Below are 15,143 nucleotides of genomic sequence, written 5' to 3' on the forward strand. Positions count from 1 at the left end.
CTAACACCAGAGGTCCAAACACTTGCTGAAGAGCGATAAATAATACCTGTTCTGCTGATACATTACAGACAACAAAGTAGTAGGGTCCAAAGTCACATATTTTAGATGCGGAACTATCAAAGCCAATTCTTGTACCAGATCTTTGTATCTCATGCCTTACCACCTGTACCGTAAATGCTATATGCTAGGAGTGGCAGAAGAGGTGAATCTGTGCAAACATTAATAACCCACTCCATGCTCCTTTTCAAAGGGGCGCTGCCAATGCAAAACCTAGTCATCTAATAAAAAATTAACTTAAAAGATGCTTGGGATGATGATGGTTTAGCCTCTGTTTTATATATTTCAAAATAATTGCAAAGCAACAAACCTCCTAATACCATCCCAGGCATGAAAGAGCAGGAAGAATACAACTGTAGACGCACAGATGAAAAGCTGGTACCACCTGAATCTGCCTCTCAAATAATATTTACAGCAAAACAGACTATTATAGAGGACATAATAATCTACCATTCATTCTGAAGCAAGACAGGAAATAGGCTGTGGGCATGACACTGTCCTTTAGGTATAACCTTGTGTAGAGAGTAATGGAGAACTACAGTCCCCCGGGGAGCCACCCTGTGTAAAGGGTGCTGCATGCCCTTGGGTACATATGTCTATTTTTCCAGGCCTTTGTGAGAACTACCTGCTAGCTCCCACAGCTCATAAGCTGTGCTAAACATGCATGACGAGGAAGTAACTTTGCCAAAGCCTGTCTTGTTCCCATGTTTTCATTAGGGTACTTCAGTGTTTCTAGGGAATAAGAACTACAGCTGCAGGGCATTAGGATGAACTTCTGGTTACACAGAGTGGCCAAGGCACAGACAGTTCCTCATGTCGGCTCCTTGCTGTTCTTTCACATACTCACATAGGGATATGCGAGTACCTGCTTTAAAATGTGTTATCCTACGATTAGGACCAAGTTCAGTATCTTCTCACCTACACAGCACTGAAGGTACAGCTCCCAGCAGGCTCCCTTTGCAATGGATGCCTTCAGAGCCACACGCCTGCTGCCCTGAACATATCCTGAATAGCAGTATTTATCAAGAAAGCACAATTTCAAAAAAAAAAAAAACCAACAAAAAACCAGACTCTTAAAACTGGTAATACACAGACACACCTTCATGAAAAATAAGGCTGGTTTAGGCTCCACGTTTACAGAGATACACACACGAGCTTTTTTTAAAAATATATATACATACGTAGTTTTACATGCAGTTTCACAGGTGTGTATGTATATACATACACATATATTTGTGCATGTAACAGATCACGTCACTTTAATACTAAGAACCAAAGTGGCATAAGTCATAGGAAATAAGGGATGGGAAGTGCTGCAAGGAACAAAAATATCTTGCACGTTGCACTTCATAAACTGAGACTCATACAGATTAGGAGGGAATTTTGGCTACTGTGGAAAGTCATGTCTCTGTCCTAGTTGAGAAAACCTTCACAATGGTTTTACTTTAAAGAATAACCTTTACTGCGAATAGCCAAGTGCATACAGACACTGTATACAGTGTATGCAGATGGACCTTGTTATTTCCTCAATGTACTAATGCTGTTTAGCAAAACAGTGCTAACTTTTAAATGATGTCTCAATTTTCAGGTTCTCAGTATCATTTGGACCACTTCACACCTGGAGAAGTCTCTTACAAACAAAACAAAATGCTCTTTTAAGTTCAGGCCTTGTAAAAACAAACATGAACAGCTTTATCATTAAAATTTTAAGACCGGAACTCTCCCCAAGCAGTGTTTCACCAAGCAGTTAAGAAACAATGGGGGATTCTTTAAGTAGTTTTCTAAAAGAATTGATTTTTGCACTCAAACACTCCAGTATAGCTGCATGGTGCTAGGTATTGAACTTTGATTTTGAAAAAAGCTTTTCATTTTTTGGATTTTTCATAACATCTATCACTACCACACCATCAATGCAGCTTTGGAAGCACACAGTACTTTGACAGAATACACCAAAGACTGAAAACATACTGTTTTCATGGTAACTTAGCTTCTGCTCATCTCAAAGTTGTCCTCCTACAAAAACTTTACTTTCTTGCCCCCCCCCCCCCCCCCCCATATAGTTTAGCTAGGAGCAGATACTGAACCCCAGTCTGGACACAGGCAAGAGGTGCCCCATACGGACTGTTTAAAAACAGAATGGAACACCAGTACGTGGCATATACAGTCTTTATCCACCAAGTTATGTTTTTCCTTCAGCATTCCTTTTCTTTCCTCCTCATAGTCCTTGAGACCCAGCACATCACTTCAACTGGGTTTTGTGAAAGAAAGCTAACCTGTTGCAAGCTTCCTAAATGTGAAACTAACTGACCAGACTTTCTAAAAACAAGACCAGGTTCCTGAAAGGATAATCTTGTGCACATACAGTGTTTTAAACAGCAAAGTGCTGAAGCACAAAAACAACCAGCAAAATCTGTTTGTAATACAAGTCTTAAAGCACCCACAGCAGGATAAGCAGCCCTTTAAGATGACAGCTACAATTATAGTTCACTCATTATGCTTAAACATACCCTTTTAAAAGCCATTCATTTATAGGTGTGATTGATAATAGCTGAAGAAAGAGCCATATTGCTGTTGGGAAGAACACAAGGGTAAAAATCTGGACAAAAAGGTGTAGTTTCACATGCATCAAAGCACTTGTCAGCTCCTGCAAAAGAAAAAAGAAGAGAGGAAGTTGCAATCATAACAGCTGAAGTAAGATCAGTTTGTGATTTTAAAGCTAGGATCATCTTTATAATACAAAGAGTGCATGTCAAAAAGACACCTTTTTAGGGATCATCTGATCTCCTCTTCTAATGAAGTACATCTAGAGAGCATAAAAGCTCTGTCTGCTTCTGGGCATTTTTCCAAAAGCATTGTCCACCACTTCAGTAATAGTGTAGCTCTTGTAAGGGTAGCTTTTCAGCAGGCAGCCTGAGCACTTTATCACTGCTTCAAAACCTGTGTTAACTATGCTGACGGCCTGTTTATTGACTGCTGATATCAAGAGGAAGGGAAACTTGCAGTGTCCATGTGATTGCAGGTTTCTTTAGTCTAAAGAGAGCCACAAACTGTGATTCCCATTTATACCATGAAAATGGGATGTTTACATTACAAACAGTCTTCATTTGTGGTGAGGTTTTTTTAAGGGAAGACCAACAAACATAAAAAGTGAAGTAATCTATAGCACATTTTGATTATTTATTGTATTAACAGATAGGAAATTTATAGAAAAAAATTAAGCTGATGAAGAACAGCAATGAAAGAATACCAAGACCATAACAAACTAACAACAGCTAAGCCATAAAAGTCAGAGAAATAAAGTGCAAAACACGAGAGACTGAGGGAAAAAAAATAATTTAATTTTAAACAGTGTAAGAGCACTACAGAGAGATGATCAAGTATCCTTACTCAATAAACTCTTCAGTTCGCTCTGTTTCTCCCTATTTCCCTCTTTTCAGGCACTCCAAGGACCTTCTACACAGTTTTTGAGTAGAAGAAAAAAGCCTTGTACATTTCAGCTCATTTCAACTCTCAGATTGAGAGCAAAAATTCCTTTCCCTCTCTCAAAATAACTGGCACTCTTTTCAAGTAAACAATGCAACAGTAAAAAAAAAGCTGATGGCACTTTTATTCAATGTCTAATATGCTAGGATTCTCCAGCTATCTGACACCCCAGGACGCATTAAAAAAAAATACAAAAAAGTTCATTTCTACAGTAATGCAGCAGCCAATCTTCAAATACCATGCTCCCTCAGATTCAAAACAGGCGAACTTTTATGAAACACAATCAAATACCCCATTTTCAACCATCCAAATCCACACTGATGTAATTATACATCTGGAAGTACTAGCAGTTCAGCACCGTGTCCCTGTTCATTTTTTTAACACAAATAAAGTATCTCCCAAGTTTGGGTTAGGGGAAAAAAAACCTTCCACAAAAAAAAATACACATCCGTTCATAACCTATTCTTAAAGTTATACAAAATGTGGATTTGAAAAATAGATTTTGATCCAGTTTTACCAAGAAAGTATCATTACATTCAGGGCTTGGTTAACCGAATGAAACAACTTTTTTTAAAAAAATCAAGCAAGCTCTTAAGCAGGCTAGTATCATTCCGCATGAGGAAAATGGGCCTTCTTCACATATAACCTGTCACAGTACCTATGGCATTACGAATAGCTTCACCATAGAACTATCTCATCTGATCTCAAAAAAAAGAGGCAAAAATAAAAAACAATTAGTAGTAGAAATACATCCAATGCAGGAAGAAAAGGCACCTACATAAAAGCGTACATTTTAAAAGTAAATAATACAATTGAAAAAAACCAAAACAAGTGACTTCTTTGAGCAAAGCTGCTAATTCTGACTCCTTTCCTGCGAAGTCCAGCCCCAGACTTCCTACTGGACCAATCTACGAAGGCATCACATCACACATACAGAAGTGCCCTTTTAGTTTTGTATTTTTACAATTGGAAAACACCTTAAAAACAGATGGTTTGAAAAAAACCTGTGTGATACTTTCAAAAGCAAAATTCAAGACAAAAATTTCGGAAAGACTGGTTAGAGCTTCCAGGGAACAAGGAAGGTGATTACAACACAGCCAACCTAGTGCATGAAGGAATGCTGTATTGGTGGAGCCGGTCTTTGCAGATCTAAATTACTGCCTTTAAAATGTCTCTAGCAATTGCCTTTTAGAATTCCTTAGACCATATCATCATAGAACAAACACAGAGGCAAACAGCCTTCACCTTTTTAAGCAATCTGCAAGGGCTTGTCCCAAAATACATCTGTCACTGTAGCTCTCAAAAAAAGCAGAAGTCTCAGAAGTTACTGGAAGCTGCTAGTTACAACTCTTCCTGCACACCAGGTGGAACAGGTTACCTTGCCTTTCCCCGTATTTCAGACCCCTTAGGGAGCTTATCCTAGCTTCTCGCTGGTCAGTGTGGGTCCCTGTTGCCATCCAGCCACACTCAGATGGTCATAGCTGGACTCCTCTGGGCAAATACCCACACAGAGCAAACACTGTTTTCAGTGGCTTGCCAAATTCCTCATTGAAATGGATAACTCAAGTATGTAACTTAATTTCTGGGGCCCTACAGGAAGTATTTGCTTTAAAAGAGCAAGCTAACTACTCACTGAAAACTGAAAGAGCATTATATTAAGGTGGAATCAAATGTTCTTGTAATTCCTGGACACAGACTATTTCTACAAATGTAACAGGACCTCAGTCACCTCTAGATTTGAAAACATAACAAGGCCATACACAGGCAGGCTCTCCCTGAATGCTGCCAATTATTTTGTAAAATGCTTTCTGAATGCATGTTAGCAAATTCTTTTCAGCATGCGCTTTCACAGCAAATAAAACCAGAAGTGTAACCTTAGAAAAGCATCAGCTATGTTTTGTCAGATTTATCAGAAGGCCTCCATTAACACTTACACATTTTTTTCACACAACATCATTTCACAAAGCATACCAAACACAAGTTTCAATCTAATTAATATATTAACCAAGGTAGAACAGCTGACACACAGGTCAAGAACTAATAAAGACAAAAGCAGAAATTATTTACATTGCAATCCAATAAAAAGATAGATTAACTGACTAATAATACAAACTTTCAGTTGTGCCTTAAACAATTAAAACATGCCCCAAAGCATTTTAATAAAATCATGACCTGGCCTCCTAACACATTTAAGGATTGTTTTTAATGTACGTTTTTGAAAATATTAGCACAAGGTACAATGAGTGAAGTGTTTTAATTCCTCTTCATCTTCTAACACCACAGCAGAAATTCAGAAAAGGCTTCACTTCTTGATGGAACATAAAGGACTGGTGCTGTACATCCAGCTAACTTGATGCTTCCAAAACAATTTGAGATGAGCTACCTTGACACGCTACCTTACACCACCTATAAAAGCTTCATTTACATCAATATATTGCTTTTAGAACCAAAGATGAAAAGAAGTTAAGTTTAAAGTAGGACATGACATACTGCCCAGGAACCTGTCAGTCATGTCACCTTAACTGGGAAAAGTTAGAGGTACACTAGCACTGAGAATCTAATCAAGACTTTGATAATGCTACGGATTTCACCCTCAGTCACAGCTGCTTTACAAATACAAAGCTTCAAGGTTTTATCCTCTGCGTGCTGTCCTGGTTTCGGCTGGGATGGAGTTAATTTTCTTCTTAGTAGCTAGTACAGTGCTGTGTTTTGGCTCCGGCCACAACACATGCAAAGATTCCTAACCCTGAAAACAGAAAACTCAACTCCATTAGCACTACTCGGGCTTTGTGTTTCAGGTCCTCTGTGGAACAAAGTGCCTCTCTGCAGCCTATTTCCATTAGGATTAATTACTGTCCCAGTCAAACAGATAACATGGTTTTTCCTGCTTCCGTATAAGACCACAAGGGTCTAAATAGCTGCTATAGAATTGACTAAAGTTACGTCACTTCATTTACACCGTATCCTGGCAGAACTAGAGGCCCTGGTGCCAGAAATGCCAGCAGACACAGGAGGAAAGGACTGTCATCAATTCAAATATCACCTCCATTTGAAGTTTTATCACTATAACGATGATACAGGCATAGAAATTTTTTATGTTGAACAACTGCTGTTCCCCAAATCCTACTTTGCCCAGAAGATAACTGGACAATATCATGATGATTCTTTTACACATTAGTAGCATGCAACATATGAATGACATCACTCGTTAGCACAGCCAACAGTGTAAAAGGAATCAAGAAACTAGACTAGCAGAGGCATGCAGCGTTTGAAGTCAACTCTGGCTGCTCCTTCTCTTCTCGGCACGTAGCCATCATTTCCTTTCTCCATATCTCCTTTACACATCACTAAGAGGTTCTCCTCTTCATCTCTTCTTACTCCCAGATTATTCCTCTTTGAAAAATGTGTGACAAAATTTGAAACAAGTATCAGTGTCTCCAACATGCAGCAGAGCACAGGCACTTCAAGTCCACTCATCTACAACTAAACCCTATAGAAAAAGATTGCCAAGACTTTGTACCTGTATATTGGCCCTGTCTCTGCAGAGGAACCCCTTTGTGTTGACACTGGATGCTGTCTGTCCTGTGCCTACCCAATGTGGTAACTTAAAGCCACCAGATCTTTGCTTGCATCAGTCCTGTAGTGACTAGCCTGAACAGTTTCACTTAAGAGAGCACACCAGCAGGTGAGATGAAGAGGCACAGAGAGCTCACACCTCTTTGTGTCCTACAGTCATGGAGACTCCACATAGCCCCTCTCTGCCTAGATCCCTACAAAGTTCTGCCCTAGGATTCAGACAGTTTTCTGGCCTGTATCTCAACTGAGCAGCAGGGAAGTCATGGCGCAGAAGGGGTGGCAGAAGGCAGGTGCTGATGTGGTCCTGGGTCTCACTCTTTTGGGTTTGGGATACATGCAGCATGTAGCATCCAGCTCAAAACTGTGCTCAGCACTTCCATTCAATCAAAGCCCTGAAAAGTCAAGCAACCCAGCCTCTATGGATGGGTGAAATTTATTCCCACTCTCCTTCTCATTATGTCCATTACTTTGCAAAGAATCATCTGAAATCAAGGAGGGGTTATTCCATAAATGTCCAAGTTTTATCTTCTCGTTAGCCGTTCTCCCAACAACAGCAGCATAGTAATTAAATATTGCAATTACATTCAAATCAAAAGCAACACAAAACTTTTTAAAGGAAAACAAGAATGAAGCAATGAGAAATTACAGTACCTCAGTTTTTAAGGAGAGTCCACTGTTAAAGAATATAGCTGAAACAGCAATGTAAGTTATGGTAATTTCTGGTTTCAACGGTCCTAAAAAATATAGACGTAGAGAACAAAATTAACTACAGTCAGAGATAATGATATGCATATATTACATCAAAGTAAATGAGAATACTTAGAAAAATACCTGGAGCAAAACTAATCATTAAAGTCTCTAATAAGAAGAATAGGGTTTCAATTAAGTTACAGAAAGCACACTACTCATTTTTAAATAAAAGCAAACCATTGAGTGGAGAGTGCAGCATGATGTCATATACATTTGGCTTCCGTGATTACAGGCCACTGGGAACTAACAGGTAAATTCTGGAAATTTGAAAACGGGTAATTTTTCACAGTTCTATCATCAGAGTACCCCTGTAACATCAGCAAACTCAAACTATACACTTAAATAAAAATATCAGCTGCTCCCTCCACAGGGCCATTGATATCATTCACGTATCTACCTCTCTCTTCTTCCACCACAACACACACACCTGTCTGGCTGCCTGTACAGAGGAAACCAAATGGTACCTTGCAATGATTGCCTCGGGGTAATACAATTCTGCATTATTCCTCCAAAACAGGGCTGTGGCAAAATGGTTCATTCCTGCCCTACAGTAAGGCATTTCAGACACACTGCTGCAGTAAGATCAGCAAGGGCAGATGCCTGCACCTCTAAGGGTTCCACTATATTAAAGACTTACATTTGTATATATTTATATACTTTTTTCCAGGGAGATTAAAATAAAATACTTTTTACACTCCTATAAAAATGATGAATTCTCTTAATACACTTTGCCTTTGGAGGCCACTAAGCGCAAAATGTATATACTCATTTTTTCACAAGCATTCAACCAATTATTATATTATAAAGAAAATATTAGCAGCCTACTTAGGACCAAAGTAATACGCTAACTCTGCAAGCGAGAGCAAGTTTCATGAGCAAAACTGCAGCAGCAAACAAGCAAGCCTTTACTCAACATTCCAGAAGAGAAGATCCTTTCTGCTCTCTTGGATGAATGATACATTGATGGTCACACTGGAACAAGGTCAATGATCCTTAAATTAGAGGGATTTGATCATACACTGAGTCTAATCAAATTTGCATCTCTAGTCATTTAAACCCAAACCCTACTCTCAGAGAGGGCTCTCTTTATGAGACACTAAAACTCTGTGTTAAACACAAAAAATAAACCACTCATATGAAGCATAAGGTAAAAGTAAGCCAGGAAATGCAAGAGTTAAAGTTGCAACAAAGCACATGGCTCATTGCAAAATTATGGCACATTAGCTGAACAGCTGGAGGGAGGGGGGAAACAACAGAAAAGTTATATATGTAGTTACACAGAAAACTATACTTTTATATATATAACATTTTTCTAATGTTTTAGAAAATTAGAGTATATACGTACATGCATATACACACTGGGCAGACTGGTAGTGGGTTAGTTAGTCTGGCTAAGATAAGGGTTCCTCCAGGACTCTGTGTGTGTATTTTAGGTTTTTTCACTGGGCTACCTGAACTCCTTTACACAGGAGAAACCTCCACTACTAGAGCAACCACGTTCATGGAACACTGGGAACTCTGGTCAGAACAGATCCCCTTCATCTCTCCTGCAAAAAACTGGTCAGGAAAGCTCTTTTCACAAAGGAAATAAATAGGCTCATTCATCAAATAGGAAAACACACAAAAAGGGCTTGGCTTATGCCCCGAAGGTGGCAACAGCACAAATCTTTGTTATTTGTGGCACAATGTTCCACTGGTATGGACACTGGACCATCCACACCATTCAGTAAGGCCCTGCAAATTACAATATATGGTTTTGTCAGCTAGAAGATTACAAACTAAAGATTTCCCATACGCTGATATTTCCCACGCCTTCACACCTTTTTTTTTTTTTTTCTGGTTTTAAAATGAGTAGATGAGGGATACCACTTTGGGGAACATGTGCTCACACGTTTCAATCAATGCTTGCAAGTTTTTTCAAGCAAGTTGACCCGGGAACAATACCATGTCAAAGCCTGACATCTCTTTGCAATAGGATAATTAAACGAACTACTCCATCATAGTGCTTCCATGCAGGAAGTAAGCTGAGGAAAAAATTATCTCCTATTCTAGTTAAAAGGATCTCCCACACTGCTGCTAACAGTTAGCATGACAATCAAACAAGAAAGGGACAACAGCATGGATCCTGGAAGAAGCTCCAAGTGGATCCTATTCACCTATGCAAAAGAGCACACAGATGTTAGAAGAGATCCTCACACAGCAGGCACTTGCCTACCCTGAACTCCATGAAGTACCAGAGCCTTAGTGGCCACAGCAAGTGTTCAGAGCTGTATTTTTTAAATCACTTTCTTTTTTCCCAGAACCTAAGGAGGGCAGGGGGATGGGGTTGGCTGAGAAGCTATCTATCCTCAAACTTCAGCTCTGTTAAGAAAGAAAAAAATTTAAAAAATCTATGCATATAGAAACACAGCTAGATTCTTCCTCCCCTAACATGGAATTACTGAAGGAATTTTGTTCAAGTGTTCTACATCCCTTTTCTTAAATCTTTTAAATCAGTTAGAAAAAAGTACATATAAAATGTAATTTATTTTTGAAAATTGTGAAGATTTGGAACTGAAGTTACAATAGAAACTAATCAGAAGATGCTGCCCACATTTATACTTAAAAAATACACTGTTGATTTTAAAATAACACCGGTTACTTCATCAGCTCTCCTTACGAAAAGCAAACAAGACCTCACTGCTTAGAAAAGGACAGATCTTTCTTCCAATTTGTTTACGGTTAACATTTGACACCATTTTGCATACAATCACTCTTTTCCCTCATCTTTCATGAGGGAATAATTAAAAGAAAAATCTTTAAAATGCAAATATGTTGCTATAAAGTGAAAAAAATTATCTGGCTGAGATACAGCACCTGGGATTTTAACACAATATACACTGTAATACAGATTAAGCTACATCTCTCGGGAAGCTCACAGATGGCAGACATCCGCACCCTGAAGTGCAAGGGCTTCAGGCCCATCTTAAAGAGTTTTTGAAGTCTTTAGTTTAGGAGGAGCACGTTCAAAGTAAGCCGCTATCCACTTCTCATTACTACTAATCAAAAAAAAAAAGAGCAGGCTGTTATCCCAGCAGCCGGCACAGCGCCCAGCAAAGCTACACACGGGAACACACCTCGAACTACTCCTCGGCTACCTGAGGAAGTGACCGGCGAGCGCGGCGGGAGGGCGAGGGGCGCACAGGGGGCCCGGCCCACCCCCCTGTGCCCGCCAGCCCCGCCGCCCCCCGGCAACTCGCTTCAAAGTTTCTGGGCCCCACCATGCCTCGGCGCCCCCGGCAGCAGGGCGACCGGCACCCTCCGCCCACGGACCCGCGGACTGCCGACTGCCTCCACCGCCCGGCTGCGCGGCCGCCCGCTCCCCGCCGGTACCGGGGCCCAGCTCCGGCCCGCACGACCCAAACGCGGCGGGGGGCAGCGCCGGCCGCCGGGGAGTTGACAAAGTCCCGCCAGCCCCCCCAGGGGGGCCCGGGCTTCGGCTCCGGGGCCCCTGCCCGGCGCTCGCCACACCGCCGAACTACCGAGGCAAGCCAGCCCCGGCGGGGCAGCGGCCACACTCACCCCCTTTGACGCCGACGGCGGGCTCTAGCCGCGCCACCGCGATGACCAGCACGATCCCGACGATGAACCACTCCTTCCGCAGGCGCTCCAGCAGCCCCATGGCGCGGCGCGGCGCTACCCGCCGGCCCGGCCCGGCGCACCACGGCGCAGCGGCGGGGCGGGGTGCAGCCCCACCGCCCGCCGGCAGGACCAGCCGGATCCGCTGACAGGAAAAGTCTCACCCACCGCCGCCATTGCTACCACGCACCTCCGAATAGACACGCAGCCACCGCCGCCGCCCGCCCGACTGCCCGCAGCGCCGACCCCACACCGGCTTCGGCCGCCCCTGCTCCGCGCTGCGTTCCCCGCTCCGAGGCGGTGGCGCCGGGCCGCCGCCGCCGGCGGAACAGAGCGGGGAGACGGGACGGTGGCGGCAGCGCCAGCGCCAGGCGGGCCGGGCAGCGCGGCCCCAGAGCCGGTCCCGGCGGGCGGCGCGGCCCCGGCGGGCGCGGGGTCTGAGCGGACGCGGCGGGGCAGCGCGGCTGTGCGCGCTGTTTTGGTACATTACAACGCCTGCGAGACGCCCAGCGTTTGACGCGCGGGAGGGCGGGCGCGGGCTGGCCGTTGGGCGCGTGGAGCGGGCTGAGGCAGGGGGCGGCAGACGGGGCCGCTCCCGGGCCGTACGGGCACCCCCGCCGCCCCCTCCCGCCCGGGAAGCGGAGCGGGATCCTCCCGTGGGGGCGGGCCGCGGCTGCCGGCAGTGAGGATAGCGCCGGCCGCAATCCTGCAGCCCGTATTGCGAATGCGGGCGGCGCCGGCCGTGCCACGCACGAACCGGCCGTGCCACACACGAACCGGCCTCGCACACGGCCGGCCGCCTCGCCCCGCCCCGCCCCCCCGCCGAGGCGGCAGGTTGTTCCCCGTCGCCCCGGAGCTCGCCCCTGTGCCGCTTGGTTGCCGCAGGACGGCGCCTGCCTGTCTGGCCCGAGCGGACCCACAGGCGTCTGCCCTGCCCGCGGGAGAAGAATCGCCTGTCGCGACCTGCCGACATCACCTGCGGTGCGCCTGCCGAACGGGCCGGCTTCCAAGCTGGAGACGATTCCCCGTGCGGAGGTCGGTGGGTTTACTTCAGTGTTCAATACACTTCCATTAAAGCAGAGTGTGGTAAACCCCCCCGCGCTGGTGCTCGGCCTGCGCGTCCCGTCGCCGTTCCCCCCTTCCCGCCGCTTCCCGTGGGGTGCGTCAGCCCAGCCCCCGCCCGGCCGCGGCCCCGCGCTCTGGATCACACCGACAGGGACATGGCAAAGTACGAGACGTGCCGCCACCACTGCTGCTCACACCGGCACGGCCACGGCTGGCAGGGGCTGGCGGGTTCCCCACACAGCGGTTCTGCCGTGTGACTTCTGAACGGTTCGGTAAGTTTGTACTTCGCGGTCTTTGTGGGTCTATTCAGGCTTCAAAGAACAGCCCTGCCACGCACTTTTCTGCTCTCCGCTACCACGTAAATAAATGTTTGTACCTCAGAGCTCTGCTGTGCTCTCGGCGACTTCAGGAAGTGTATATTGCTGTATGTCCTGTCAGGTTCACTTGTGTAAACACATATACGTCATAGCTGATTTTTTTTTTTTTTTAATAGGGAGGAAATGTGCCTTCTCCCACCCATGAGGGATCCACAGTGTGCAGTGTAAGATGATTATACATTTCGCTGCTTTGCTGGAGTACATGGTGGTCCTTGCTCTTTTCTCAGATATGAGTGCCAAATTGCAAAACCTCACAGTGTTTTGCCTGTGAACTGCTACAGGCTGACTGTTTGGGGAGAAAATAAACACGTAACGGCTGTTCTTCTAGAGCAAGCTGTGATTGGAATGAGCGTAGAATTTGATCACTTGGAGGATTTGATTACTACACAAGAAGGATAAGATGGATCAGCTAAAGATGTAAAGTCAATGTTTATCATATAAATTACATTAAATCTTTGTGTGGATACGCATTCACATGTGAGGGGGCCATAGTTCTGTGATGTTTTTTATCTGCACCACTCCTAGATCTTTTCTTAACGTGGCTCTGAAAACACGCTAGCAAGGCACAGGCCCTCTGATCTGAACACAGCAGGAGACCAGGCAGATGTCCAGTGTTTCCCAGGTCATTTTGTTGTGAACATGTGCACAGCCCTGGCGGTCCTAACAGAGATGGGGCAGGAAGCTTGGCACCTTCTGCCTGGTGGTTCAGTCCAGCTGGTTCATTGCACGATGCAGAGGCCTCAGTCTGCACCTGCAGGACGAGAAAGCACAAACAGTTTCAGCACAATTCAGGAAAGCATTGTTACCGAGGCAAAGCAAAATGACAATCTAATGAGTCCAAAAGTTAAGTATTCAGAAGCAGCCAGATTTCATAGTGAACGAAGGTGGCAATTGCTGCAGAAGCTGTAGACAGATGCAAAGTAGAGGCAGGTGTGGAGGGCACTCAGTCTGTAATAAAATTCAATCCTGCAGTGAAGACGGCAGTCTCTCCCTGCTTTTGCATCATTGTTTTTGTACATTACTTATCCTGCCCCTCACTCTTTGCAGGTGGATGCCAACTGGGGATTCCTGATCTTGCCCACTGCCCAAGTTAACTCTAGGTTCATTTTGCCAACAAGTTTCAGATGTTTGCTTACAGCAGATCTAACTGGCAAAAGTTAGAAACCTCAGGTTCTGCCCTAGGCCCTGGAAGGTTGCTCTCATTTTCCCATCCAAAGGTCACTCCTTGTGCGCCGTCCCAGGCCTGTCTCTCATTCTCTAGACAAGGATGAGCTATCTCACTGCATATTATAACAGTTAAGAAATACTAAAAAAAACCTAATGGCTGGCCAGTGGTTATCAGGTATCACAGAAAAAATTTAACTTTTGTCTGTACTCACTAAAGACATTATAAGACTCCATTGCTTTGAGTGGATGCTTTGCTTGGAAGATTTTTCCAAAGAGATCTGAAGTTTATAATAAACTTATTTTGCCAACTGATTTACAAAATATACAGATTTATGTCTCTTCTGTAATTTTTAAGATCATATGCAGATATTCTAAGCTGTGTATTGAAAGACTTTTACAAAGATTTTTTAACTGGTTTTGTTTAAAAGCTATTCTTCAATTAGCATGATAAACATATAGGTCTCATACATGAGAAATAGATTAAGTTGTTCCTGCTTTTAAATACGACAGCACTCTCTAAGCCCTGCCCCACCAGCTCGGAACAGGAAGGAAAAAAGCACTACAAGTGTACTGTATAATTAGCAGGACTCTTAAGCCCCTCAAGTCTGCAAGACAGCATCACTGTTGTTACAAGGCAATTTGTCATCCATATTGAGGCATTTGATCAGTATCGGAGAGGGGCAATTCAGTGTCTGTCATCCACAACTATCCTGCAACATTTCACTTTCCTCATTAACCACTGGGACTCGACCAGATCCCAAAATGGTCTGGCACATGTGTACATGTATGCTCCATTACATCGTACAAAAGCATTTTGGGATATATTTAGCTGGGGCTTAGACACAGTACAGGAACGAGAATTTAGCTTCTCTCTGATTTCACATGACCAAATTTTCATTTTTGTTCAACGGCAAACATACCTCGGGGCTTCCAGATGCTTTCCTGCCTCTCAAGGCCCTTGTGCTTCCTTCTGCATAATACAAAAGCTTCGTGACATGCGTAGCTACGTGACACCACATCTTCATTGCTCACAGGTAATCTACTGAAATC

The 15,143-nt window shown here is 44.1% G+C and overlaps 1 protein-coding gene across 13 annotated transcripts in view; it reads right to left on the reverse strand.

The window, feature by feature from the left end:
- SLC10A7 (solute carrier family 10 member 7) overlaps positions 1 to 12,946 on the reverse strand; it is a 154,931-nt gene extending 141,985 nt beyond the window's left edge. For 6 of the 13 annotated variants that reach the window (XR_008730802.1, XM_055701464.1, XM_055701459.1 and 3 more), the window contains exons 1-2: positions 11,428 to 11,649; positions 7,768 to 7,850 (exon numbers count right to left, since the gene is read on the reverse strand). Coding sequence is in view for 11 of the 13 variants with exons in the window: in XM_055701464.1 (XP_055557439.1) it covers positions 7,768 to 7,850; positions 11,428 to 11,527 (183 nt within the window). In the remaining 2 variants the exon portion in view is untranslated. Of the gene's footprint in view, positions 1 to 2,564; positions 2,702 to 7,767; positions 7,851 to 11,427; positions 11,650 to 12,925 lie in introns of those variants that run through there. The other 7 variants (XR_008730799.1, XM_055701409.1, XM_055701399.1 and 4 more) reach the window with 3 other exon arrangements.
- Positions 12,947 to 15,143: the final 2,197 nt, after the last annotated feature.

Source organism: Falco cherrug, chromosome 1 (assembly GCF_023634085.1).
Source record: "Falco cherrug isolate bFalChe1 chromosome 1, bFalChe1.pri, whole genome shotgun sequence".
NCBI lineage: Eukaryota > Metazoa > Chordata > Aves > Falconiformes > Falconidae > Falco > Falco cherrug.